The 24761-nt window shown below is 41.0% G+C and overlaps 1 protein-coding gene and 1 pseudogene across 2 annotated transcripts in view; one reads left to right on the top strand and one right to left on the bottom strand.

Moving 5' to 3' along the window:
* Positions 1-24761, top strand: part of CFAP44 (cilia and flagella associated protein 44) — a 148934-nt gene that overhangs the window by 80635 nt on the left and 43538 nt on the right. The window contains exons 23-24 of the mRNA XM_025375368.1: positions 15710-15906; positions 18505-18679. Coding sequence (XP_025231153.1) covers positions 15710-15906; positions 18505-18679 — 372 coding nt within the window. The remainder of the gene's footprint in view (positions 1-15709; positions 15907-18504; positions 18680-24761) is intronic.
* On the bottom strand, positions 8839-10077 carry LOC112618388 (annotated as a pseudogene). The gene has a single exon (XR_003118071.1). The product of XR_003118071.1 is annotated as a hsc70-interacting protein pseudogene (transcript).

Genomic DNA, 24761 nt, shown 5'->3' with positions numbered 1-24761 from the left:
TTCCACTGCTTTTTAATATTTCTTTAAAATGATTATACCACAGTTTATCCCTTCTACTGTTAATAGATATTTGAGTTGTTTCTATTTTTTGGCTACCATAAATAATGCTACTATGAACATTGTGTATATTTTTTGATGGATATAAGTGCTTATTTCTGTTGGTTATATACTCAGTTGTAGAATTGCCGGGCCATAGGAAATATGCCTGTGTAGTTTTGTTAGATCCTGTCAGTTTTTCAAAACGGTTTGAAAATTTACACTCTTCAATTTACACACTTACCATCAATGTATGAGAATCCCAATTGATCCCCACTGTGTTAGTGTCTTAGAGCTCCTGTACAAAAATACTACAAACTGATTGGCTTAAAACTGGTTATTTATTGTCTCACAGTTCTGGAGGCTAGAAGTCCAAAATCAAGGAGTCAGGCAAGTTGGTTCTTTCTGAGGACTTGGTGGGGGAGAATCTGTTCCATACCTGTCTCCAAGCTTCTAGTGGTTTGCCAGCAATCTTTGGTTTTCTTGGCTTATGAATCCATCGCTGCAAATCCTCTGCTTTCACTCAATGTTCTCCCTGTGTCTCTTCATTATAGGTTTCCCTGTGTATGTCCATCTCTGTCCACATTTCCGCTTTTTATAAGAACACCAGTCATGTTTCATTAAGGCCTGCTGTAATGATCTCATTTTAACTTGATTGCCTCTATCAAGACTGTATTTTCAAATAAGGTCACACTCTGAGGTGCTGAGGGTTAGGACCTCAATGTAGCTTTTTGGGGGGACACAAATCCCAAAAATACTCATGCTTGGGATTGTCAGCCCTTTAAATTCCAGCTATTCTGTAGCAGCATCTCAGCATGGTTTAAATTCACATCGCCCTGATGAGTGATGATTTTCAGCCCCTTTTCATATCTTTACCAATCATTTGTAAATTTTCTATTGTTAGGTGTTCGTTCCCGTCTTTTGTCCATTTTTAAAACTGGGTTGCAGGAATTATGTATATCTTCTGGATTTGGGCTTTGGTTATTTATATACATGTATCATATAAGTGACTATGTATATGACATGTATGTATGTGTATATGTGTGTGTATGTGTGTGTGTGTTTGCACATACAAAATACCTTGCTGTAGTATGTGGCTTTAGTCTCTTAATAGAGTTGTTTGTTGAATACAAGTTTTTTCTTTTGATGAAGTTCAACTTATTAGTCTTTTTTTAAAGATTAATGCTTTTGTGTTATACTTAAAGAACTTTTGCCTACTCCCAATTCATAAAATAATTCTGTGTTTTCTTCTAGAAACTATTGTTTTTCCATCTTTAATAATTTTTATGGGTGGTGTGAGATCATGTCATTTGTTTTTATATTGATATCCAATTGACCTAGTATTGTTTGTTTAAAAGACTATCTGTTCCTTACTAGATTGTAGTGATGCTTTTGTCATAAGTCAGGTAACTGTACATGTGAGGGTCTGTTTCTGAACTCTTTATTCTATCTCATTGGCCCATCTGTCTATCCAGATGCCAGTGTCACTCTGTCTTAATTAAATCTTGACATCTAATATTGTAAATCCTCCAGCTTTGTTATTTATCTCCAAGATTGATTAGGTTCTTTGCATAGAATCGACTTGTCAATTTTTACAAAAAGCCTGCTAAAATTTGTATTGGAATTACATGGAATCTATAGAAATAATAGACATTAAGGAATAAATTCCTATTTAAGAATAATAGACATTTAAATAATATTTAAATAATAAATATTATCTTACATAGACATGATATATCTTAAAAAAGAATCAGTTTTAATATTTTTGTAGTGGTTACAACCATATATCTAAATAATGTATTTATATGTATTTATTATTAGTCATTTTTATTGACTTCCTAATGTGGTAGCTAAGGATTTTCCTCACTTTAACTTATGCTTTCCTCTACCTTCTAGAAAATGTAGAATATATTATAATAATTATATACATTTTATATATAATATGTAATTCTACATAATTATATATAAATGAAGAATATATTATAATAATTGCTTTAATGTCCTTGTCTGCTAGTTATATTATCTGCATCATTTCTGTGCATGTTTCTATTGACTGATATATTTCTCTTCATTTTGGGTTACATTTTTGTGCTTTTTTAAATGCTTTTTTGGGTTACGTTTTTATGCTTTTTGCCTGTCTGCCTGGTAAATTTTGATTGTAAATTTTGCATTGTAGGTGCTAGATATTTCTGTATACTTAAATTTTTTTGTAACTTTTTTTTTATACTTTAAATTCTAGGGTACATGTGTACAACCTGCAGGTTTGATACATAGGTATACATGTGCCATGTTGGTGTGCTGCACCCATCAACTCATCATTTACATTAGGTATTTCTCCTAATGCTATCCCTCCCCGCAGCCCTCCACCGCCTGACAAGCCCCAGTGTGTGATGTTTCCTGCCCTGTGTCCAAGTGATCTCATTGTTCAATTCCCACCTATGAGTGAGAACATGTGGTGTTTGGTTTTCTGTCCTTGTGATAGTTTGCTGAGAATGATGGTTTTCAGCTTCATCTATGTCCCTGCAAAGGACATGAACTCATCCTTTTTTATGGCTGGATAGTATTCCACGGACAGAGTCTCACTCTGTCACCCAGGCTGGAGTGCAGTGGTGTGATCTCGGTTTACTGCAACCTCTGCCTCTTGGATTCAAGCAATTCTCTGCCTCAGCCTCCTGAATAGCTGGGATTGCAGGTGCCTGCCACCACGCCCAGCTAATTTTTTTGTATTTTTAGTAGAGACAGGGTTTCACCATCTTGGCCAGGTTGGTATTGAACTCTTGACCTCGTGATCCACCTGCCTATGCCTCCCAAAGTGCTGGGATTACAAGCATGAGCCCCTGCGCCTGGCTTAAAATTTTTTTTTTTTTGTAATTTCAATAGTTTTTTGGGGAACAGGTAGTGTTTGGCTACTTGAAGAGTTTTTTAGTGGTGATGTCTGAATTTTTGGTGCACACATCACCTGAGCAGTGTACACTGTACAAAATGTGTAGTCTTTAATCCTTTGCCATCCCCCACCCTTTGCCCTGGGTCCCAGCAGAGCTACTGGGCTCCGGGTTGGTACTGGGGAGTGTCTGCAAAGAGTCCTGTGATATGATCCTTCTTCAGGTCTTGAAGCCATGGATACCAGAACCTGCTCCCGTGGAGGTAGCAGGGGAGTGAAGCAGACTCTGTGAGGGTCCTTGGTTGTGTTTTTGTTTAGTGTGCTCAACCAGGAGGTGGTGCTTTCAAGAGCCCATCAGCTGCGGTCCTGTAGGGAGGATGCAAACTTGCCCTAGAGACACCTAGTTAAGTATTCAGGTTTCTCAGGCAGTGGGCAGGGCCATATAGAGTACCCAAGAGATTATGACCTTTGTCTTCAGCTACCAGGGCAGGTAGAGAAAGACCACCAGATCAGGGCAGGGATAGGTGTGTCTGAGCTCAGCATCTCCTTGGGCGGGGCTTGCTGTGGCTGCTGTGGGGAATGGAGGTGTGGATCCCAGTCCAATAGAGTTATATTCCTAGGGGGATTATGGCTGCCTCTGCTGAGTCATACAGGGAAGTTGAGGAAAGCTGGTAGTGATAGGCCTGACCCCACTCCCATGCAACCCACAGTCCTAAAGGCTGATCTCACTCCTACCATACCCTCCTAACAGCACCAAGTCTATTTCCAGGCAGCTGCTGAGCAGAGCTGAGAACTGCCCCCGACCAGGAGCCTCCCCATTGAGAAGGCAAGCAGATTCAGTTTTTTGGCATTTCAGGGAACCTGCATCCGTGATCCTTTTCCTTCAGAGGGTCTGTGGATTCTCTCAACTTTTCTGAGTATGTTCCTGTGGTACTTCTTGGAGCAAAAGTTCATGATGTGAGTCTCCACATGATGCTCTGTCCCCATCTGCAAGCTAATCCTGCCTCCTATCTGCCATTTTAATCTCTGTATACTTTTAAATATTCTTGAACTTTGTTCTGGAATTCAGTTAAGTTACATGGAAATATATATATATATATATATATTTTTTTTTTTTTTTGAGGCTTGCCTTTAATCTTTATTAGGTGAGATCAGGGCAGCCTTCAGTCTAGGGCTAATTTTTTTCCAGCTACTAAGACAACACTCTTCTGAGTAGTATATCCTATGTCCCATGTATTATCAGGTTTATGGGAACACAAGTTATTTCAACTGTGTGAGATCTGTGGATGATTCTGCCTGCTCCTTTCTGGTGTTTCTTTTCCCAGCCTCAGGTAGACTCCTCCTCATGCAGTGCTGATCAGTGCTTAAAACTGCAGAGTGGAAGGGAGCCCTCTGCGGATCTTCAGAGCTCTCTCTCTCTGACTCTGGTTCTCTCTCTCTCTCTCTCTCTCTCTCTCTCTCTCTCTATCGTGCAGCTGTCTCCTCTCTGGTACTTCACCCTGAAAACTACAATCTCTGAATAATTGAGTTCCTGGCTAATATTTCAACATTTGAATCCCTGAATTATAACCAGATTGCTACATGCTAAAAGATGAAAGTGGTGAAGAAGTTCCTCTCAGGAAGAACTCTCAACATGGCAGCCTATGTTTGGCTTTAATAAGTATTCACAGTATATATAAGCTCTGTGTGTGTGTGTATTCATATATATATATATATATATATATATATATATATATATATATATGAATCCTAACTCACAAACTTAGGTATGTAAGTACGTGGCTGTTCTTTATTTTATTTAAACTGACTTAAATCTGACTTTGACTCTGGGTTTCTATTCCATCAAGAAGTTAGGAAAGTCAGTCTTAGTACTGTTGGAGCTCATTGTCTCATTTTCCCAGACTGCCTGATTCTTTTAGTCCTTTGATTCTATGGTTTCTGTGCTCTGCTGGAGCAGGCAATGTTTTGTGAGACCAGGAGCCTCCTGTGCCATAGATCAAACACACATATAGGCATCACTCTTAAGGCCTTACCATCTCCCCAGATGCTTTCAGATGCAGGGAACAAGTGCCCACAGCTCTGGGACCCACTTGCCCATCCTCCTCCGAGTCAGGGTTCACTTCTGCCTCCCCACGTCCTTGTTATCAAATACTCTTTTCCTTAACTCCTGCTTTCTGTCCCTGGTCTGGGGACCCTCCATCCACCATAGCATCATGTTTTCAGGGAACATATGGAAGGAGATAATAAGAATTTAGCTAGCTATCTGATTGGAATGTGGGGAGAGGATAAGGTTGTACCAAATAACACTGGGTATCACCAACGTTTTCATCTTTACCAATCTAACAGGCAAAATATAATAACTCTTGATTGAATAATCTGCATCCTTTTTATTATTGGTGGGGTTCAGCATTTCCTTTCATGTGCCTATGGTTCATTTATATGTATTCTTCTGAGAATTGTCTGTTTAGATTTCTTGTTCATTTTTCTTTGGGTTCTGTTTATTTCCCACATTATTTTTAATTTTAGCCTCTTTATCTCTATTACAGATATTTGCCAGTTATTCTACATATTGTAAATGCTTTCTCCTGCTCTGCCATTTGCCTTAAACTTTGTTCATATTTTTCTAACTGTGCAGAATTTTTAATTTTTATGTGATCAAAACCAGCTCTATTTTCCTTCATGTTGTGTCTGGAGTTGGTTCCTTCCAGTGGGTTCTTGGTCTTGCTGACTTCAAGAATGAAGCCACGGACCTTCGCAGCGAGTGTTGCAGTTCTTAAAGGTGGTGCCAACCCAAAGACTGAGCAGCAGCAAGATTTATTGTGAAGAGCAAAAGAACAAAGCTTCCACAGCATGGAAGGGGACCTGAGCGGGTTGCTGCTACTGGCTGGGGTGGCCAGCTTTTATTCCCTTATTTGTCCCCACCCACGTCCTGCTGATTGGTCCATTTTACAGAGTGTTGATTGGTCCATTTTACAGAATGCTGATTGGTACATTTACAATCCTTTAGCTAGACAAGAGTGCTGATTGGTGCGTTTTTACAGAGGGCTGATTGGTGCATGTACAATCCTATAGCTAGACCCAGAGTGTCAATTGGTGTGTTTTTACAGAGTGCTGATTAGTGCATTTACAATCCTTTAGCTAGACACAAAGCGCTGATTGGTGCATTTTTACAGAGTGCTGATTGGTGCATTTGCAATCCTTTAGCTAGACACAGAGGGCTGATTGGTGCATTTACAATCCTCTAGCTAGACAGAAAAGTTCTCCAAGTCCCCACTCAACCCAGGAAGTCCAGCTGGCTTCACCTCTCAATCCCCCCTCTTAACAGGACACCCCAACTGCTGTTGGGAATTGGGTGATGACTGCTCTAGCTGATTCCTGCTGGATAGGGGTAAAGAAGGGGTCCTGTAGTTATAGTGTCCTCCAGAGGGTAACTCTCTAGGTCAGGCAAAGGGCCAGTGGGTCAATCCAGGAGTCCTTGGTAGAAGTTGTTAGTTGAACTCATTAGGTTCCATTTGTAAGACCATCTGTAGCTTGATGGTATCAATCCTGGAGGAAACAAATTTGACAAGAAGGTGAAAAACACAGGGCCCAAAGGCAAGTAATAGCAAGATGGCTGGCATGGGACCTAGAAAGGGGAGAAGCCATGTCGCCTAACTCCAGAGGTTGGTGTAAGAGTTTGAAAGGTGTTGTAAGAGTTGATTTCGGAAGCTTTTTCCTGTAAACACCGGGCAGCATCTCATACTATCCCTGATTGGTTAGTGTAAAACCAACACTCTTCTCCTAAGAAGGTTCAGAGTCCTCCTTTCTCAGCAGTGAAGAAGTCTAGGCGTTGGCAGTTTTGGAAAGTCACTGCTGCCAAAGAGTCTATTTGGGATTGTAGAGTAAGGATAGATTTCGTTATTTCTTGCAAACTGTCTGAGAAATCCTTTGAGAGTGTGTGGTAGTAGGATAATGAAGTAGATAAACTGGCTATTCCAGTTCCTGTAGCAGTAGCCATTCCTAACCCTATAAGTAGGGGTATTAGTTGTATGGCTCTGCGCTGATGGACTTGATCTTTGAGGGATACTGATAGGGTCTGATTTCCTTAAGATTAGAGGTTAGGATAATACATGTTACACTGTTAACTTTTAGCAAACTTTTCTTTTGTTGAAAACCTTGTAAGTTTGGGATTTCAATTATTCTTTGCTATTAATAAGACCTCGTTCAGTCCATATTAACTTAGAATTGGCATAGATGGCTCCTTCCTGATTCTGTAAGTACTTTCAAGTTTAGCTGAGTGCAGACAGCTTGCATGTTTGAGCGTACAATTATTAAGCAGTTTTCCTAACTCTGCTTCTACAAGAGTTTCCTTATAACTTACTGAATACCCATTGTGTCTTTTTCCCTTAATCGCCCAGGAGGAACCATCTATCGTCCTGTCCTGAAGGGAGTTCCTCCTAGGTCTGGTCGGACCCCTGTATGGCAACCAATCAAGATCTAGATCCCTTATTAGTAAATCTGCTGGGTCAAATCGTCTTTTTCCAACAGAACAGCCCCACACTTCAAGATTTTTTTTTTTTTTTGAAAATTTATCATTTTCTTTATCATCGGAGGGGAGGGAAAGAAAGCAAGCAGAGGTGGGGGTATGGTTACACTATTTAAGAGCTGAATACAAAGACAATGAGTCTTTCATAGTCTCAACAACTCCACAATGAATAACTGTGGATTATCTCATTTATAATTCACATTGGATCAAAAAAAATTGGTTCCCCTCTGTGTATATCAATTTAATTCAAACCATATTATCTTCAGAATACAAAGATGAATACTACAAGATAAACTCTAACTGCAATAAGTATTTTCTAAGTAGAAGACCAAACACCAAAGGGAATCCCTCTTTCCAATGTCTTCTGATATGGCAAGATTTTGCCAGAATGGAAGTCTAACACTTAAATAAGCATTCTCTTGGCCAAGTAAGAAACTACAGTTGTTGTGGGTATTACCCTACAATTACCATATGTATTACATATTAAATTAAACTCAGCATTAAATATGCTTGTATAGTTATGCTGTTAATGATGATAGCAGTGATGATGCTGGTGGCAAAAGCCTGTCTTTAGCCCAAGAAAAGTAAGGGAGAAAAATGTAACAAGCAGAAAACAAACACAGAGTTGGGTAATTTTTGACTAGGAAAGAGAATTTTAAGTGTAGAAATATAAAAAGAAAAGTACTCCCTTATTTCCCTTATGTAGAAATAATATGAAACACTTATCGGATATACTGGACAAGAAGAGAACTCCAACTCTACTGCAGCATTACAAAAAAAATCATCCCTTCACCACAGTGTAAGATTTAAGGGCAACCTGCCCAAGGATGCATGTTATATAAAACACAGCAAGATTGCTGCTGCCCTGCTAAGTACTTCCAATCCCTACCCAGGTCCTACTGAAATACGGGTGGTCCCAATTAGTTTTATTGAAATAAATCTTTAAAGAAAAAGATAAAGCATTTAAAAAGACAAGTCAAAAGGCATCAGGAACCACATATCCAACACAAATTTTATCCTCAAATGAGTTATGTTTGCCTCGCACTAGTAACTTTTATTTCACTCAGATTAGAGCAATAATCTTCCATACATATCTTCCCTGCCCAATTCAAAGAAAAAAAATCCAAAATGATTAGTAAAGAAAAATATAAGAATTAACAGACCCTTTAAATTTGTTTTAAATATTTTGAATATTTAAAAAGTGTTTAAAGTTTGTAATTCCTAGTAGGAAAACATTATCTGAATGAATACCCTAATGGCAAACCACTGTAAAATGCTTCAGCTGAATTTGGGGGAGAGGGGTAGGGATTATCTTCAAAGCACCCCAGCTCTCTTGATGAGGTCAGAGGTACACTGGTTTGTATTATTGCGACATCCATAAGGTGATCTAGGTTGCTTTTCCTTCAGCAAGGGCTTTATTTATCAGAAGGGCATTACGCTTGACCTCCAAATTTGGCTGACAATTTACTGATAAGATTCATAACCTTTGGGTTGCTCTGGTATTTTGACTTATTTGCTGGGTTCTGAGCTACATCCTGGAAGGCCACCATAACTTCTGGATCCTGCATGGCTGCAAGAACCTCTGGATCACTAAGAATTTCATTGAGTCCAGGCATTCCAGCCATTCCAGGCATGGCCCCTCCCATTCCAGGCATTCCTCCGGGAAAACTACCAGGCATTCCCCCAGGAAAGCCACCTGGAAAAGAACCATACTGAGCTCCTGACTGTCGTCTGGCTTCTTCCTCCCTCTGGGCTCTCTCATGCTCTTCTCGAGCCTTCTTAACTCGTTCTATTCTTTCTTTGATCTCTCGCTCTTCACGTTTTCGCTCATACTTTCTCCGATGTTCTGCAATTTTCTGTGCCCTAGGTTGAACTTCTTTCAGCATTGCACTAGCATCTTCATCATAATCCAATTTACAGGCAAGGGCAAGATCATGGGTGGCTTCCTCCCAGTGGCCTAGAAGTCTGTGTGCTTTCCCTCGCCACTTGTAAGGCTGAGCTGAATCAGGATTTATCTCAATGGCTCTGTCACAGTCTCGGATAGCAGCATTTGGCTTCTGTAATTTGACGAAGACACTGGCCCTCTTGGCATACAAAATGGCCAAGCGAGGATTCAGCTTGATGGCATCTGTGAATAATCAATGGCTTTCTGGAGTTCACCATCATTAAGGGCTTCAATAGCAGCCACTTTTTTTATCATTTGCCTGATCCATCATCTCCTCCGTTATCTCTGCATTTTCATCTCCCATTTCTTGAGGAGAATCAGTGTCTGGTTCAATCACACCTTCTTTATCAATTTCTAGATCACTTTCCTCACTTGATGGTTCGTCTGCCTTTAAGTCTTCCTCCACCTTCTTACTATCAGGTTTTTCTTCCTTGGTATTTTCTTCTGATTTAGCTTTCTGAGTAGCAGGTGGTACTTTACCCCCCATGCTCTCCACCCACTCTCTCAGGAAGAGCATTTCCTCGGTGTGCAGAACCCTCGGATCCTGCTTACACATTTTCACAAAGGCCCGAAGCTCGTTCACTTTGCTGGGGTCCATGGTAGAGAGGTGGTGGGCGAAGCTGGGGGACTACCGCCCTGTTCCAGGCCCAGGCGCTGGCTCGGCGTGACCGCGCAGAAGGGGGCGGCTGCCGCAAGCACACTTCAAGATTTGAGCCAGTAAGCTACCCCTCTGCCTTTCCTACTTTTTTTGACTTAGAATATTTCTGACCTGGTGAGGTGCGCTCACAATGAGGTTACCTCTAAAAGTTATTTTCCAACTTTCTTCTGCTAGCAAAGCAGCTGCTGCCACAGATTGAATGCATCTGGGACAACTGTAGGCCACTGGGCCAAGGATCTCTGAGAGGAAGGCTATGGGTTGTCAGTGGCCTCAGTGCTTTCGGGCTACACCCTTGTTTACACTGACAACAAGGTGGTATTGCAGTGTTAGAGGGTCACGGAGAAGACTGTCAATTATTAATTATAGGTTTTAAATTTACTCTGGCTTTTAAAGGAATAGGGTACACTCTTTTTTCTTTACTACTTCCATCTCTCTTTCTTTCTCTTCGACTTCTTTGTCTGTCTCTTTCTCTCTTTCTGACTCCCTCTTTGTCTCTTCCTCTCTCTCTTTGACTTTCTCTCTCTCTCTCTCTCTCTCTGACTCCCTCTTTGTCTGTCTCTTCCTCTTTCTGTCTCTTTCTCTCTTCCTCTCTGACTCCTTCTTTGTCTGTCTCTTCCTCTATCTCTTTCCTTCTCTTTCTTTTTGACTTCATTTCTTTCCCTTTCTCTCTCTTTTTTTCTCTCTGCCTCTTCCTCTCTCTTTCCTCTCTACTGGTCTTTCCCTGCCTCTGCCAGCCACTTTTGCTGGTGTTTTCCCCTCTCCTTCCCTTTTTGATGGTTTTGGCAGTGTAAGACTGCCACCTCCTTGGGTTTTTGCACTGTGTGCAATAACTCCATGGTTTCCTTGTGATATGTAATGGGGGTTCCTCCAGGGGTTAGGAACTCCCTTTCTTTCCATATTGCAGAATGAGCATGTAGGATTAGATAAGCATACTTACTATCTGTAGCGAAGTCTCCCAATTACAACTGAGGAGGTGGGAGAAATACCTGGTTACAGGCTGTCCCAGGATTCCTCGGATGGTAACAGACCTTGAGGACAGCTGTCTGGGACAGGAGATTAACACTAAGAAAGCTGTGCCAGTGTCCAGGAGGAAGTCAATTTCCTGGTCCTCAATGGTTAAACATACCCAAGGCTCAGTGAGGGTGATTACATGAGCTGGCGCTTGCCCCAGGAACCCTCAGTCCTGTTGTTGGATCATCTGTTTAGGGGCTTCTGGCCCAGAGAACCTTTGTCCTCTGGGGCAGTGCACCTTCCAGTGATTGCCTCAGCATAGTGGACGTGGGCAAGGGGGCAGCTTGTTTCTCATTGGACAACCTTTTTTAAAGTGTCCTTGCAAAGCACACAGATAACAAGCCCTACCAGGTGATTGGCCTGCTCCATTTTCTGTCCTCTCTGAACCACCGAGGTTTGTCTGAGGGCCATGACTAAGGCTGTGGCCTTTCTCTGACCTCACTTTTCCTTTTCAGCCTGTTCCTTTTGTTCCCTATTATAGAACACCGAGGTTGCCAGGTTTAGTAATGCCTCCAGATTTTGTTCAGGGCCCAGGGCAAGCTTTTGGAGCTTTCTCCTGATACCTGTGGCTAATTGGGTAATAAACTTATCTTTTAGGATCAGTTGACCCTCGAGGGAGTCAGGTGACAGGGGAGTATATTTTCTTAAGGCCTCCTGTAGCTGCTCAAGGAAGGCAGAAGGATTTTCTTTGTTTCCCTGAGTTATGGTGGACACCATTGAATAATTCATGGGTTTTTTCCTAATTCTCCTTAGTCCTTTGAGAACACAGGTCAACAGATGTTTGCAACTCCAGTCCCCATTATCTGAGTCAAGGTCCCAGTGGGGATCCATACTGGGGACGGCTTGCTGACTGGTAGGGAATTTGTCCCTTTCTTCGGCTGTCATTCTATCATATACTTGACTAAGATACCAGGTATCTCCAAACTCTTGCAAACTCGGAGAATTGCAGCTAAAGCCGCATTCTTTTCATTAAAGGCCAGGGTTTGATGTAACAATACCATGACATCTCTCCAAGTGAGGTCAAAGGTTTGTCCTAGACCCTGTAGGACATCTATGTACCTAAGAGGATCATCTGAAAACTTTCCCAGGTCTGCCTTGATCTGCTTTAAATCAGAGAGGGAGAAGGGGACATGTACCTGGGTTGGGCCAAATTCCCCTCCCTCTGCAGCTTGAAGGGGACATAACCAATAGCCTGGGGGTTTTTGTGGTCCCTTGGAGATTTCTTTGCTTGTTTCCTTCTGGATGAGGGAGATTAGAGGAGGTTTATCATTAATAGGAAGGGGAGCTATAGGGAGGCTAGGATATGGAGGTAAGCTGAGAGGTCCTCCTGTGTGATGTAAATTGCAAGCTTTGCATAGTTGTGGATTCTCCTTCAATGAAAAGAAAGCTTGAACATAAGGTATTTCACTACATTTGCCTTCCCTCTTACCTCGAAGGTCAAGCTGCAGGATAGTGTTGTAATTTATACTTCCCTCAGGTGGCCATTTTTCACCATCAGAGAGAGAATATTGGAGCCAGGCTGTAGTGCAGAAAAAAAAATGAGCCACCTCTTTTTCAGGGTTTGCGGGTCAAATTGGTCCCAATGTCTTAGGATGCATTTCAAGGGTGAGCCTGTTGATGCCTGAGTGTTTCCCATGTGAAAGGAAAAACCGCCAGCGATTTTGGTTTGTTTACTTACCCCCCCCCCCCAAGAACCTGCAACGGTCCCTGGACCCTGCTGATCGGAATAGTTGCGCTTACCAACGCAGCAGCAGAAACCCCTCTTTCCCAAGAACCTCAGTGGTCCCTGGACTCTGCTGATCGGAATAGTTGTGCTCACCGATGCAGCAGCAGAAACACTAGTTTTCCTCTTAGACCACAAAGAGGACTGAGGAAGGTTGGATTTAGTGGCCCTTACCAATGCATTCTCGAAAACCTGTTAGAGTCCTAGGTGTTCTCCTGTTAGTATTGGGACTTTACCCCATCCTGTAAAGATGTTATGCCCCAAAAATGAAGTAAAGGGCCATACCCTGAGGGAGGGAAGGGATCTCCAGGGTTGGAAAAGTGATGCCTTTTGTCCTCACTTGAATAGGAAGGATATCATTTCTGAAGCTTCCCATATCCTAGCCTCAGGAATAGCTTCTGTTAGGCCTGCTGGTATGAGGAAGGATCCTAAAAGGATAGTTGGTCTCCCCACCCAAAGGGGCTTTGGGCAAAAATTATGTCTTTCTGATTGGTGAGCCCAGGTGCCTAAAGAAGGGAACAAAGTCCTGAAGTTGATACTAGAAATCATTCTTATAGGAGAAACTAGAAAAGCACCAGAGACAGGGAGTGGTTTTTAGAAGTGGGACTAACCTCGGAGAAGAGAGGCGGGAGGAAGTTTGTCTGACAGCCATTAGGACCCAGGAGACAAGGATCAGGATAGATAGGATAGATGGGTGAGTCTCACTTGGGTGACATGACTTTGAGAGTTCCGCTCATGGCTACAGGGTCAACCAACTTTTTGTCAGGACCCTTGAGCTGAATGACTTTCCTCTCTGTCGACCCTTGGCTCAGCCCAGAAGTACAGGAAACGCGGAATCTGGTTCCAGGCAAACCAACGCTCCCAACTCCAAAGAGAAGGAGCTGTTAGAGAGCCCTTTCCTAGAAAACCTGACACCCATGTCTTTAGTCCAGCGGCCATGCTAGTTGATTTTAACTGGCTGACAGGTGCCTGGTATTTAGCCCCTGAATTGCAAGGAAAAATAGGACAGAATAGCAAGCTACAGGGGTCTGATGGTACTCACTGCATAGCGATGTCCCATCTGGGTTGCCAAGGTGTGTCCCGAGTTGATTCCTTCTAGTGGGTTCTTGGTCTCGCTGACTTCAAGAATGAAGCAGTGGACCTTCGTGGTGAGTGTTACAGCTGTTAAAGGTGGTGTGGACCCCAAGAGTGAGCAGCAGCAAGATTTATGGTGAAGAGCAAAAGAACAAAGCTTCCACAGCATGGAAGGGGACCCAAGCGGGTTGCTGCTGCTGGCTGGGGTGGCCAGCTTTTATTCCCTTATTTGTCCCCACCCACGTCTTGCTGATTGGTCCATTTTACAGAGCGCTGATTGGTCCATTTTACAGAGTGCTGATTGGTGCGTTTACAATCCTTTAGCTAGACACAGAGCACTGATTGGTGTCTTTTTACAGAGTGTTGGTTGATGCACTTACAATCCTTTAGCTAGACACAGAGTGCTGATTGGTGCGTTTTTACAGAGTGCTGATTGGTGCACTTACAATCCTTTAGCTAGACACACAGCGCTGATGGGTGTGTTTACAATCCTCTAGCTAGACAGAAAAGTTCTCCAAGTCCCCACTCGACCCAGGAAGTCCAGCTGGCTTCACCTCTCAGTGTTATCTGGGTCTCATGGAAAGGCTAAAATTTAAAAGTTCCAGTGGGCAAATACATAAAGGAAATAAGTCTTAAAGAGATGAGAAAGATAGTATGTATGAAAGAAAAGGGAACATTAAAAAGAAATAGTAAATCATTTTAAAAGCAGACATAGAGTTTAAAGATTAAGTTAGAAAAATAGTAAGAAAGGCAAACAAGCTAGGAATAATCACTATATACAAAAATAAATTAAATTCTAAAATTAAAAGTGCATATATGTGTGTGTGTGTGTGATAATTATGAACCAATGCCCCCAAATAACAAGGTAATTGATGAAAAAAAAATTTTAATTTTTTTAATTGACAGATAGATGAAGAACTTTTAAAAATAAGACTCTGTGGGCAATGAGAGAAAGAAGAACTAGAGATTAGTATGATTTCCTGAGCTTAATGTTTTTTACAGAGGCAAATAGGGGAATCTGATAGATTGGGACTTTTGTGAAATGTCGTTAAACATGGAAAATTGAGGGGCAAAGAGTAGAAATGAGGAGGTCTCTACTTTTATTCAACTGCTTAAGGTCTGCTCTTTTTATGGTACTATGTACAAATAAATTGCATTGCCACATGTATGTAAACACCCACATATATACACACCACACATACCATATAATTTAAGAAAACAAAATGTACTTTTAAAACATTTTGTGAGGTGAAGAATGAACATTCTTTAGTCTCTGGGGAATAAGAGTTAAAAATTATTTTTCCACTTTTTGATTTAGAGACCCTTCACTCACACACAGATATTAATATATTTGTTTACATAATTTACATGTTATATGTATTTATATGTCTATGCATCAAAACACATACACAAACTATATATCTATTACACATTATATATAATAATCTATTTATATATGTGTAGATATATATACATATAATATATAATATATAGTCTATTATATATAATATGTAGGGAAGTAGATTATATTTCCTCAGAGTTTGATATGATCTGTTTACCATTAAACTGCAGTCTGCCTGCAAAATTTTCATTTTTCCACGTATTATGAAAGCACTGGTATTATAGTGATTAATAATGAGTTGTTTAGTATTTTCATTATAAAGATTATATTTGCTCTTTAATCAAGTCCAATCCAACTTCCATGACATCCTGTTGTTATATATATGTTAAAATTTGAGTCTAGCACAATATAATGATATAATAAGAATCGTATATTGTAGTTTTATTTTATTACTGGTAATTATGCAGAATGATCAAAATGATGACTATTGCAAATACTTGTTTTATTTTTTCAGATTTCGAGATCCATTGGAAAGTGATACTATTGTGGTTCATGCCATACTAAGTGACCACAAGATATCCTCTTACAGGCTGGTACAGCCCTCTAAGTACTCCAAATTCAAACGAACTAGTCAATCAGAGAGAAAACCAAGCAAACTGGACAGGTTTGAAAAAGAGGGAACTGGAAGAAAGGACAGCCAGAGAGATGCAGGTAGCCTACGACAAGAAGGCTTTTAAATTCTTATTTACTAAGACTTCAAAAGTGAATTGTCTGTGGGCAGAACCATTGAACCTTCTTTGGTGGCTTGAGCTCAATCTCTTGTCCCTCTTCCTTCCATGACAGTTTTCTTTGGAGTAAATAATCGAGAGAGACAAAAGTGTGTGGTATAGCTGAGAATGAGAGGCCACATTTTTCCAACAAATGCTCCATGTCCACTTTCCTCTTTAACGTAGTTTGTAAGAAAACCTACGCTGGTCATGTGACTGAGAGTGGGTGAGAGGACTGGATGCTGCTGTTTTCTTACTTGCCACATCTAGCTATTCTTAAATCTAGGATTTCCCCAGATGCTAGGTTCTAGGCAGTGGTTTGTGTCAGATTCCTGGGCCCCATCCCAAAGTGTGGGGCTAAAACACTGCATTTCAGACTATTTTCCAAGAACATATGCTTAAATAGAATGAGCAGAGAATAGAGGTATGAAAATAGTACCTCTAATCCCTGCAACCTGTTTCTTGTGCCTGCCCACAAGGTGACTGCAGATTAGTAGAAGAACAAGAATTCTGAAATGGCTTGGAGAGCCATTCAATAATAAATACAAGGTGCTGCTGCAACCTGGCTAGATCTAGGCTATTGACAATGATATAATACAAACATTAATATTGGTTTATCTTCTTCACTGGGAACTCTTTAATGTCTCCTTTTTGCTTCTAGGATAAATTCTGAAACCACTGTCCTGATCTTAATCCTTCCACAATCTATCCATATTCTATGTTTCCAGTAGTGCCTTCTCATACTGTTCAGCTTGCCTGTTTAGTCTTCTGTCCTGCCTGCTGCTCCCTAATTATATCTGACACTTCCACACTCAGGCTCCTGCTGGAGTGACCTCTTCACTTCTCTCCTCTCTGAATTCTACCAATTCTTGGGGATGTAGCTTAAATTACACTTTTGTTTATAAAGCCTTCCCATGACCACCCAGGCCACATAAACTCTTCTTTCTCTATACCACCATATATTTGAAATATGAAATATGATGAAATGGTTATTTATAACTATGTAAGTATCTCATATTATTTAATTTTTCATATCTATCTAAAGCTTGAACATGAATAGAGTAATTCCCCAATAGGAACTTGTTAGTAGACCAGGTGTGGTGGCTCACACTTGTAATCCCAGCACTTTGGGAGGCCAAGGCAGGTGGATCACTTGAGGTCAGGAGTTCAAGACCAGCCTAGCCAACATGGTGAAACCCCATCTCTACTAAAAATACAATAATTAGCTGAGCACGGTGACACATTCCCGTAGTCCCAGCTACTTACAAGGCTGTGGCGGGAGAATCACTTGAACGCCAGAGGCAGAGGTTGCAGTGAGCCAAGATTACATCATTGCACTCTACTAAGTGACAAAGTGAGACTCTGTCTCAAAAAAGAAAAAAAAGAAAAGAAAAGAAACTCATTAGTTGATACGGCCAATTTTTTTTTTTTTTTTTTTTTGAAACAGAGTTCCTCTCTGTCTCCCAGGTTGGAGTGAAGTGGTCCAATCTTGGCTCACTGCAACCTCTGCCTCCCAGGTTCAAGCAATTCTGGTACTTCAGCCTCCTGAGTAACCGGGTTTATACCCAGCTAATTGTATGTGTGTGTGTGTGTGTGTATGTGTGTGTGTATTTTTAGAGAGATGGGGGTTTCACTGTGCCCAGGATGGTCTTGAACTCCTGAGCTCAGGCAATCTGCCTACCTTGGCCTTCCAAAGTGATAAGATTATAGGAGTGAGCCACCAGGCCTGGCCATAAAGCCAATAATTTTTAAATTATTTATTTGACTGTGTTTCTGACAAGTTTTTTAGTTGGCTTCAGAGCACTTCAGTTGGTATGTGCCACCTCAAATTGTATGTATCGAATTGGACTTACTCGATTTTTCTCGTTTTCCCCGCCATCATGTCACAAACACTCTTTCCCAACATGTTAGTGGTCCATCATCATTTATCTTGTTCTCTAATTGTTTAATATATGTCTTATCTTGCCAACTTTTTAGTAAGGTTTTTAAAAGCAAAAAATGTGACTTAGATCTTTCTATTTTGGCATTCCACAGTACTTATTATGGGGTTGAATTCATAGTAGTTGGTCAATAAATACATTTTTGTTTTTATTTTGTTTTGTTTTGTTTTGTATGAGACAGAGTCTCGCTCTGTTCCCCAGGCTGAAGTGCAGTGGCAAGATTTCAGCTTACTGCAACTTCTGCCTCCTGGGTTCAAGCAATTCTCCTGCTTCAGCCTCCCAAGTAGCTGAGAGTATAGGAACGCACCACCATGGCTGGCTAATTTTTGTATTTTTAGTAGGGATCGGGTTTCACCACATTGCCCAGGCTAGTCTCAAACTCTTGACCTCTAGTGATCCACCTGCTTCAGCCTCCCAAAGTGCTGGGATTACAGGCGTGAGCCACCACACCTAGTGCTCAATAAATACTTTGATTTACGAATTCAATATATTCTCTGCGTTTTTTTTTTTTTTTTTAATGCAGCAGGTTAAAAACAGTATCTGAGAGTTTTGTTTTGTTTTTATGTCTCGAAAAGGCTGAAAAATGTTGATTCTCTGTATAGGTGGGAGCATTGCCATACAAGAAGAATCAATAATAGAAAAAGGGAAGAAATTTCGGCCTAAAACCCTAAGTGAAATTATGGTGGAAAATCAAATCGAGAAAACAAGAAAACTTATATTGAAAGCTGAAAGGGCACAATTAAAGATTCAACAGCGAAAAAAAGAATGGGAGGAACTGTGAGTTTTTTTGACCTAAACTCTTATCTTTTTAATATTTGAGTCCCAAAATAATATATCTTAAAAACCTTTATATTTATTGACATTGTTGTCATTTAATTTCAAAAGTGAAAACAATAAAAACAGAGAAGGAGATATTATAAACAGGTCAACTGGATCTTTTAGGGTGGTGATACCTTGGTAGAACTTCTATAATCCTTAGAGTTTCCAGTCCAGGAATTCTATTTTGCTAATAATACCGTATAGTCAGAATGATTTTTAAGAATTAAGAAATGCTTTTCTATCTCAAAATCATAAACATATTCTCCTGTATGTTCTTCTAACATCTTATAGTTTTGGCTCTTACCTTTATCTTTAACCATCTGAAGTTAATTTCTTTCTTTTTTTAAAATATCCAGTATTGATATGGGAGTGCTGGGAAGGGAAAGGATTAGTCCCTTTAAATTATATGGAAGGGAGGAAGGGAAGTGCTGGGCAGAGAAAGGAGTGGTCCCTGGCTAGAGCTCCACCCCCACGGACCTAGGTGAGGAGAGGCATTTCCTGCCCAGATGTTGCATTTCCCAAGACCACCCTGGCCTGCCATGCCCTCATCCTGGGCCTATTAAAACCTGAGACCATAGCAGGCAGACACAGAAGTGGCTGGGTATCATAAGGGACACACTGGCAGATGACACAAGTAACTGGTCATCAAGAGCATGCTGACAGGCATCAATAGATGCTGGCAGGCCATTGACCAGTGGGCAAGGCAGAGTTTGGCGGGAGAGTTGGGCTGGGGCTGCCGAGTGGCCCAAATCCAGGGAAAAACCATCTCCCTTCTGGTTCTCCCATTGGAGGAGAGCTACTTCCACTCAGTAAAAATTTGCACTCATCCTCCAAGCCCACATGTGATCCGATTCTTTCAGTACACCAAGGCAAGAAACCCCGGGATACAGAAATCCATCTGTCTTTGTGATAAGGAAGGGAGTCTAATTGAGCTGGTTAACACAGGCTGCCTATAGACAACAAACTAAGAGAGCACCCTGTAACACACGCCCATTGGGGCTTCAGCTGTAAACATTCACCCCTAGACACTGCCATGGGGTTGGAGCCCCACAGCCTGCCGGTCTGTATGCTCCCCTAGAGGTTTGAGCAATGGTGTACTGAAGAAGCGAGCCACACTCCCATTGCACACCCTGCGAGGGGGACAAGGGAACCTTTCCCATTTCAACTGGGGACTTGTCTGGGATTGTGGAAGGTGAGTGTGAGTGAATGCCAAACTTTTGGGTCTGCCTCTCTTTCAAAACCCTGCCACCTTTCTCTTTCCTGCAGGTAAAAGGCTCTGTTTCTCTTCACTGAGTTTAAAAAACTCCACCCTAACTGGGAGGTGGAAACGCCTAGACTTTGTCTCTTTTCTGTCTTTGAAATGGCTCTTATCTCTTTTGTATAATGTTAGGAGTTTTGCTACAGGCTGTGGAAATGTTACTAAGCAAAATGAGCATTAGGCTCAGCCTCCAAAGGTGAAAATCAGACCAACTGTTCATAGAGATGCCATGTATGCCTCCACTTTGACAGCTGCAGGAATGCATGGCTCAGGGTACCTCTCCTTACCCTTTTTCCTCCCAGCTTGGGCACCTGGGCATGCCCACAGCAGGCCAGGGTCGAGCCCAACAGTCATGAGCAAGGCAGGAGAAAGCTATGATGGTAGCTGCAACCCCACAGGGCCAATGGACATGTGCTTCTCACCCACCACACCAACGGAACCTCTCCTCCCCTGGCCAAGGAATTCAACCTAGTCTGAACTGAAGGAAAGATAAAAGGATTAGAAAGGCCCAGTTGCACTAAGCAAGGGGTTCTTCCCCCAGACTCTCTCCACTTTTTGCCCCTTAAACTGTTTTTCTGTTTTTTTCCTTTTCTAAGTGAGAGGGCTCCCCCTAGCTCTGTTTCTGATAAGAAAGTTAACAGGAATGGCCCCTGCTGGCTGAGAACTGCAGATTTGGCAGGGCACACTTGAGACACTCTAAATAGATACAAACAGCCTCTAAAATACTTTTTCAGTCCCAACCTTGATTCCAAGCTTCAGGCTAAGGCCCTAGAAAGAAAAACCCAAAGGGATCTTTGGATCTGAGGGATCCAAAGCCAGGCAACAGGCACAATGTAAAGCAGGACCAATTCCTGCCGACTAAACCCCCCACCCCATGGAAGGAGACCATGCTTCATGGCATAAACAGACCCACGGAACTCAGTTTTCCGACAGCAGGGAGAAATGGAGGCATAGGTGAGGGTGGTTAACTACTATTCTCCAGGTTTCCCCTGCTTCATGGGTACATACCGCAGTGGTACCTATGGCCAGCTCAGGGATAAGGGGTGGAAAGTGAAAGGAGGATGCCTGCTTTCTGTCTCCATCACACCCTGAGTTTTCACTGAAAGAAGAAAAGGAAGGAGGGATGCCTCTATTCCCTGTCTTTCAGAATGGGCAACCAGTTCTCTTCACCACCCCCAGCTTATACTCCTCTGGAGTGTATCCTGAACCACTGGGACTGTTTGACCCTCAGAATCTGGAGGAAAAACCCCTCATAGCCCTCTGCACAAGGATTTGGCCAAATTGTGATTTACAGGAAGGATGGCTTGGCCTCAGGAAGGAACCATTCATTTTTATATCATTCAGCAGTTGGACTTTTTCTGTGGATGTGAGGACAGATGGTCTGTAAGCCCCATATGTGCAGGCTTTCTATAGCTTGCAAGGCAATCCAGACTTGCCAACAGTGTAGGATTGATCCAGCCCTCCTGTTGGCCATCTCAGGTTGCAAGGGGTAAGCCTAGCGAATTAAAGATATGACTCCCAGAGGCACCCCCAGCAGAGGAGTGAGCTCCCTCCAGCCTTGCTCCTCCAGATCCACCCCAACCTCCTTATCCAGCTTCAGCCCCTCACTTGCCCTCTCCTAGAAATCCTCACCCTAAACAAGCCCCAGTCTCACTCTTGCCCCTCCAACAGATACCCAGTGAATTTGGGCCCAGTTAGGCCAAGGTCCCCATCTCCCTACGGGACTTAATGCAAATTAAGAGAGATCTTGGCAACTTTTCAGATGAGCCTGAGAGACTTTCTAGAATTTCACCCAAATGTTTGAATGCTCCTGGAGACATGTTACTTTTCGATCAGACCCTGACAGACACTGAGAAGCAGTCTGCTCTGCAAGCAGCAGAGAGATTTGGGGATTTAAAAAAAAATCTGGTATGAGGTAGTTTCACATGACAAGCACATGTTTTCATTGGTTTATTTGCCATCTGTATATTTTTGGTGACATGGCCCTTTGTGTCTTTTTGTCACATATGAATAGGATTGTTCTCCCTTTTACTGTTGAGATTTTAGACTTCTTTTTATATTCTAGATACTAGTCCTGGATGTGTACTATATGCTAGTTGGATATATAGTTTATAAATATTTTATCTTAGTCTCTTAATCTGTAGCTTATCTTTTCATTCCCTTAACAGAGTTTGTTCATTCTTTCTTTCTTTTTTTTTGAGACAGGGTCTCGTGTGTTGCCCAGGCTGGCGTGCAGTGGTGCAATCTTGGCTCACTGCAAACTCCATCTCCTGGGTTCAAATGATCCTCCTGCCTCAGCCTCCCAAGTAGCTGGGATTACAAACATGTGCCACCATGCCCCACTAACTTTTGCAATTTTTTTTAGTAGAGACAGGGTTTCATCATGTTGGCCAGGCTGGTTTGGAACCCCTGACCTCAAGTGATCTACCTTCCCTGTCCTCCCAAAGTGCTGGGATTACAGGTGTGAACCACTGCACTTGGCCTCCCTTAACAGAGTTTGTCACAGAGCAACAGCTTTTAATTTAGTTGATGTTCAGTTTATCAATTTTCCTTATATAAATCTTGATTTTGATGTCAAGTCTAAGAACTCTGCCTAGCCCTAGGTCCTAAATATTTTATCCTATTTTTGTTTAAACATTTTATAGTTTTTCTTTTTATATTTAAGCTAATTTTTAAATAAGGTATCAGACTTAGGTTGAGATTTGTTTTTTTCTTACAGATGTCCAATTACTCTAGCATTTTTGCTGAAAAGACATTTCCTCCATTGAATTCCTTTTGCATCTTTGTCAGAAATCATTTGGACATATTTGTGTGGGTCTATTTCTGGGTTTACTTTCAAGTCTGTTGATCTATATATCTATCCTCTTACCAACACTACATTGTCTTGATTCATATATCTATATAATAGATCTTGAAATCTGGTAGAGTGATTCCTCTCATTTTATTTTTCAAAATTATTTTAGACATTATAATTACTTTTCTTTCCATATAAATTTCAGAAAAATCTTGTCTATATGTATAGAAAATCTTGCCATAATTTCAATAAGAATTATGTTAAAGCAGTGTATTAATTTGGAGATAATTTTTATCTTTATTGTGTTGAGTCTTCTAATCCATGGACATGGTATGGCTTTCCATTTATTTAGATCTTTGATTTCTTCATCAGTGTTTTGCTGTTTTCAGCATAAAAGGTTCTGTTCATGTTTTGTTAGATTTGCATGTCAGCATTTCTTTTTTGAGCAATTTTAAATACCATTGTGTTTTTAATATTGGTGTCTATGTGTTCACATTCGCTGCTAGTATAGAAATACAATTGATTTTTGTATGTTTATCTAGTATCCTGTGGCCTTTCTGAACTGTCTCAGTTGTAAGAGTTTTTTTGGTAGGTTTCTTGGTATTTTATGTGTAGACAACCATGCCATTTGGAAACAGGGGCAGTTTTATTTCTAATCTGTTTGCATCTTATTTCCTTTTGTTATTGCACTGGCTAGAACTTCCAGTACTATATTGAAATACAGTGGGAAGAACTAGCATCCACACTTTGTTCCTTATCTTGGAAAGCATTCAGTGTTTAAATAATATAACTGTTTCCATCCTTTACCTCAACCTACCTATACTTTTATATTTGAAGTTAGTGTCTTCACTAACTTCACTAGGCAACATACAATTGGGTTATGTTTTTAAGTCCACACTGCCCATTTCTGTCATTCAATGGTATATTTAAACCATTTATGTTTAACGTACTTATGTATATTTAGGCCTTACATCTGCGATTCTGTATTTTGTTTTCTGTTTGTTCTATGTTTTGGATTTCTGTTTTCTTTCTTCTGCTTTACTAAGGAATTTGTCAATGAATCCATCTGTAAGTATTCTTTGAGGGATAGTTTTAAATACAAATTTAAAATTTTTGTTGTTATAGTACTATCCAGATGTTCTATTTCTTCTTGAGTCAGTTTTTATAATTTGTGTCTTTGAAGAAATTTGTGCGTTTCGTCTAAGTTGTTAATTTTATTGGCATAAAGTAGTTTATATTATTCCCTTATATTTAATTTCTGTAGTATCTGTTTTGATGCCCTCTGTTTTATTTACATTGTTAATTTTCATATTATCTCTTTTTCTTCATCATTCCAGCTAGTGATTTACCCACATTACAGATCTTTTCAAAGAACTAGCTTTTGGTCATAGATTTTAAAATATTGTTTGGTCTGCTTTCTCTGTCATTGATTTACTATTATTTTTATAATTTCTTCCCTTCTAGTTAACTTAGGTTTAATTAGCTTTTAGTTTCTTGCTTCTTAGTGTGTAAACCTGTGTATAAGTTTTGATTCTATGCCCTTCTTCCTTTGTAATATAAACATTTAAACTATAAATTTCCTCCTAAGCATTGAGTTAGCTGCATTACACATTTTCTTTTTTTCTTTTTTTTTTTTTTTGAGACGGAGTCTCGCTGTGTCTCCCAGGCTGGAGTGCAGTGGCGTGATCTCCTCACTGCAAGCTCCGCCTCCCGGGTTCACGCCATTCTCCCGCCTCAGCCTCCCAAGTAGCTGAGACTACAGGCGCCCGCCACCACGCCCGGCTAGTTTTTTGTATTTTTAGTAGAGACGGGGTTTCACCATGTTAGCCAGGATAGTCTCGATCTCCTGACCTCGTGATCCACCCGCATCGGCCTCCCAAAGTGCTGGGATTACAGGCTTGAGCCACCGCGCCCGGCCACACATTTTCATATGGTAGATATTTATTATCATGTAGTCCAAAGTGTTTCTTTTTTTTTTTTTTTTTTTT

Source organism: Theropithecus gelada, chromosome 2, assembly GCF_003255815.1.
Source record: "Theropithecus gelada isolate Dixy chromosome 2, Tgel_1.0, whole genome shotgun sequence".
Classification (NCBI taxonomy): domain Eukaryota; kingdom Metazoa; phylum Chordata; class Mammalia; order Primates; family Cercopithecidae; genus Theropithecus; species Theropithecus gelada.
This window is presented reverse-complemented; position numbering and strand designations above follow the sequence as displayed.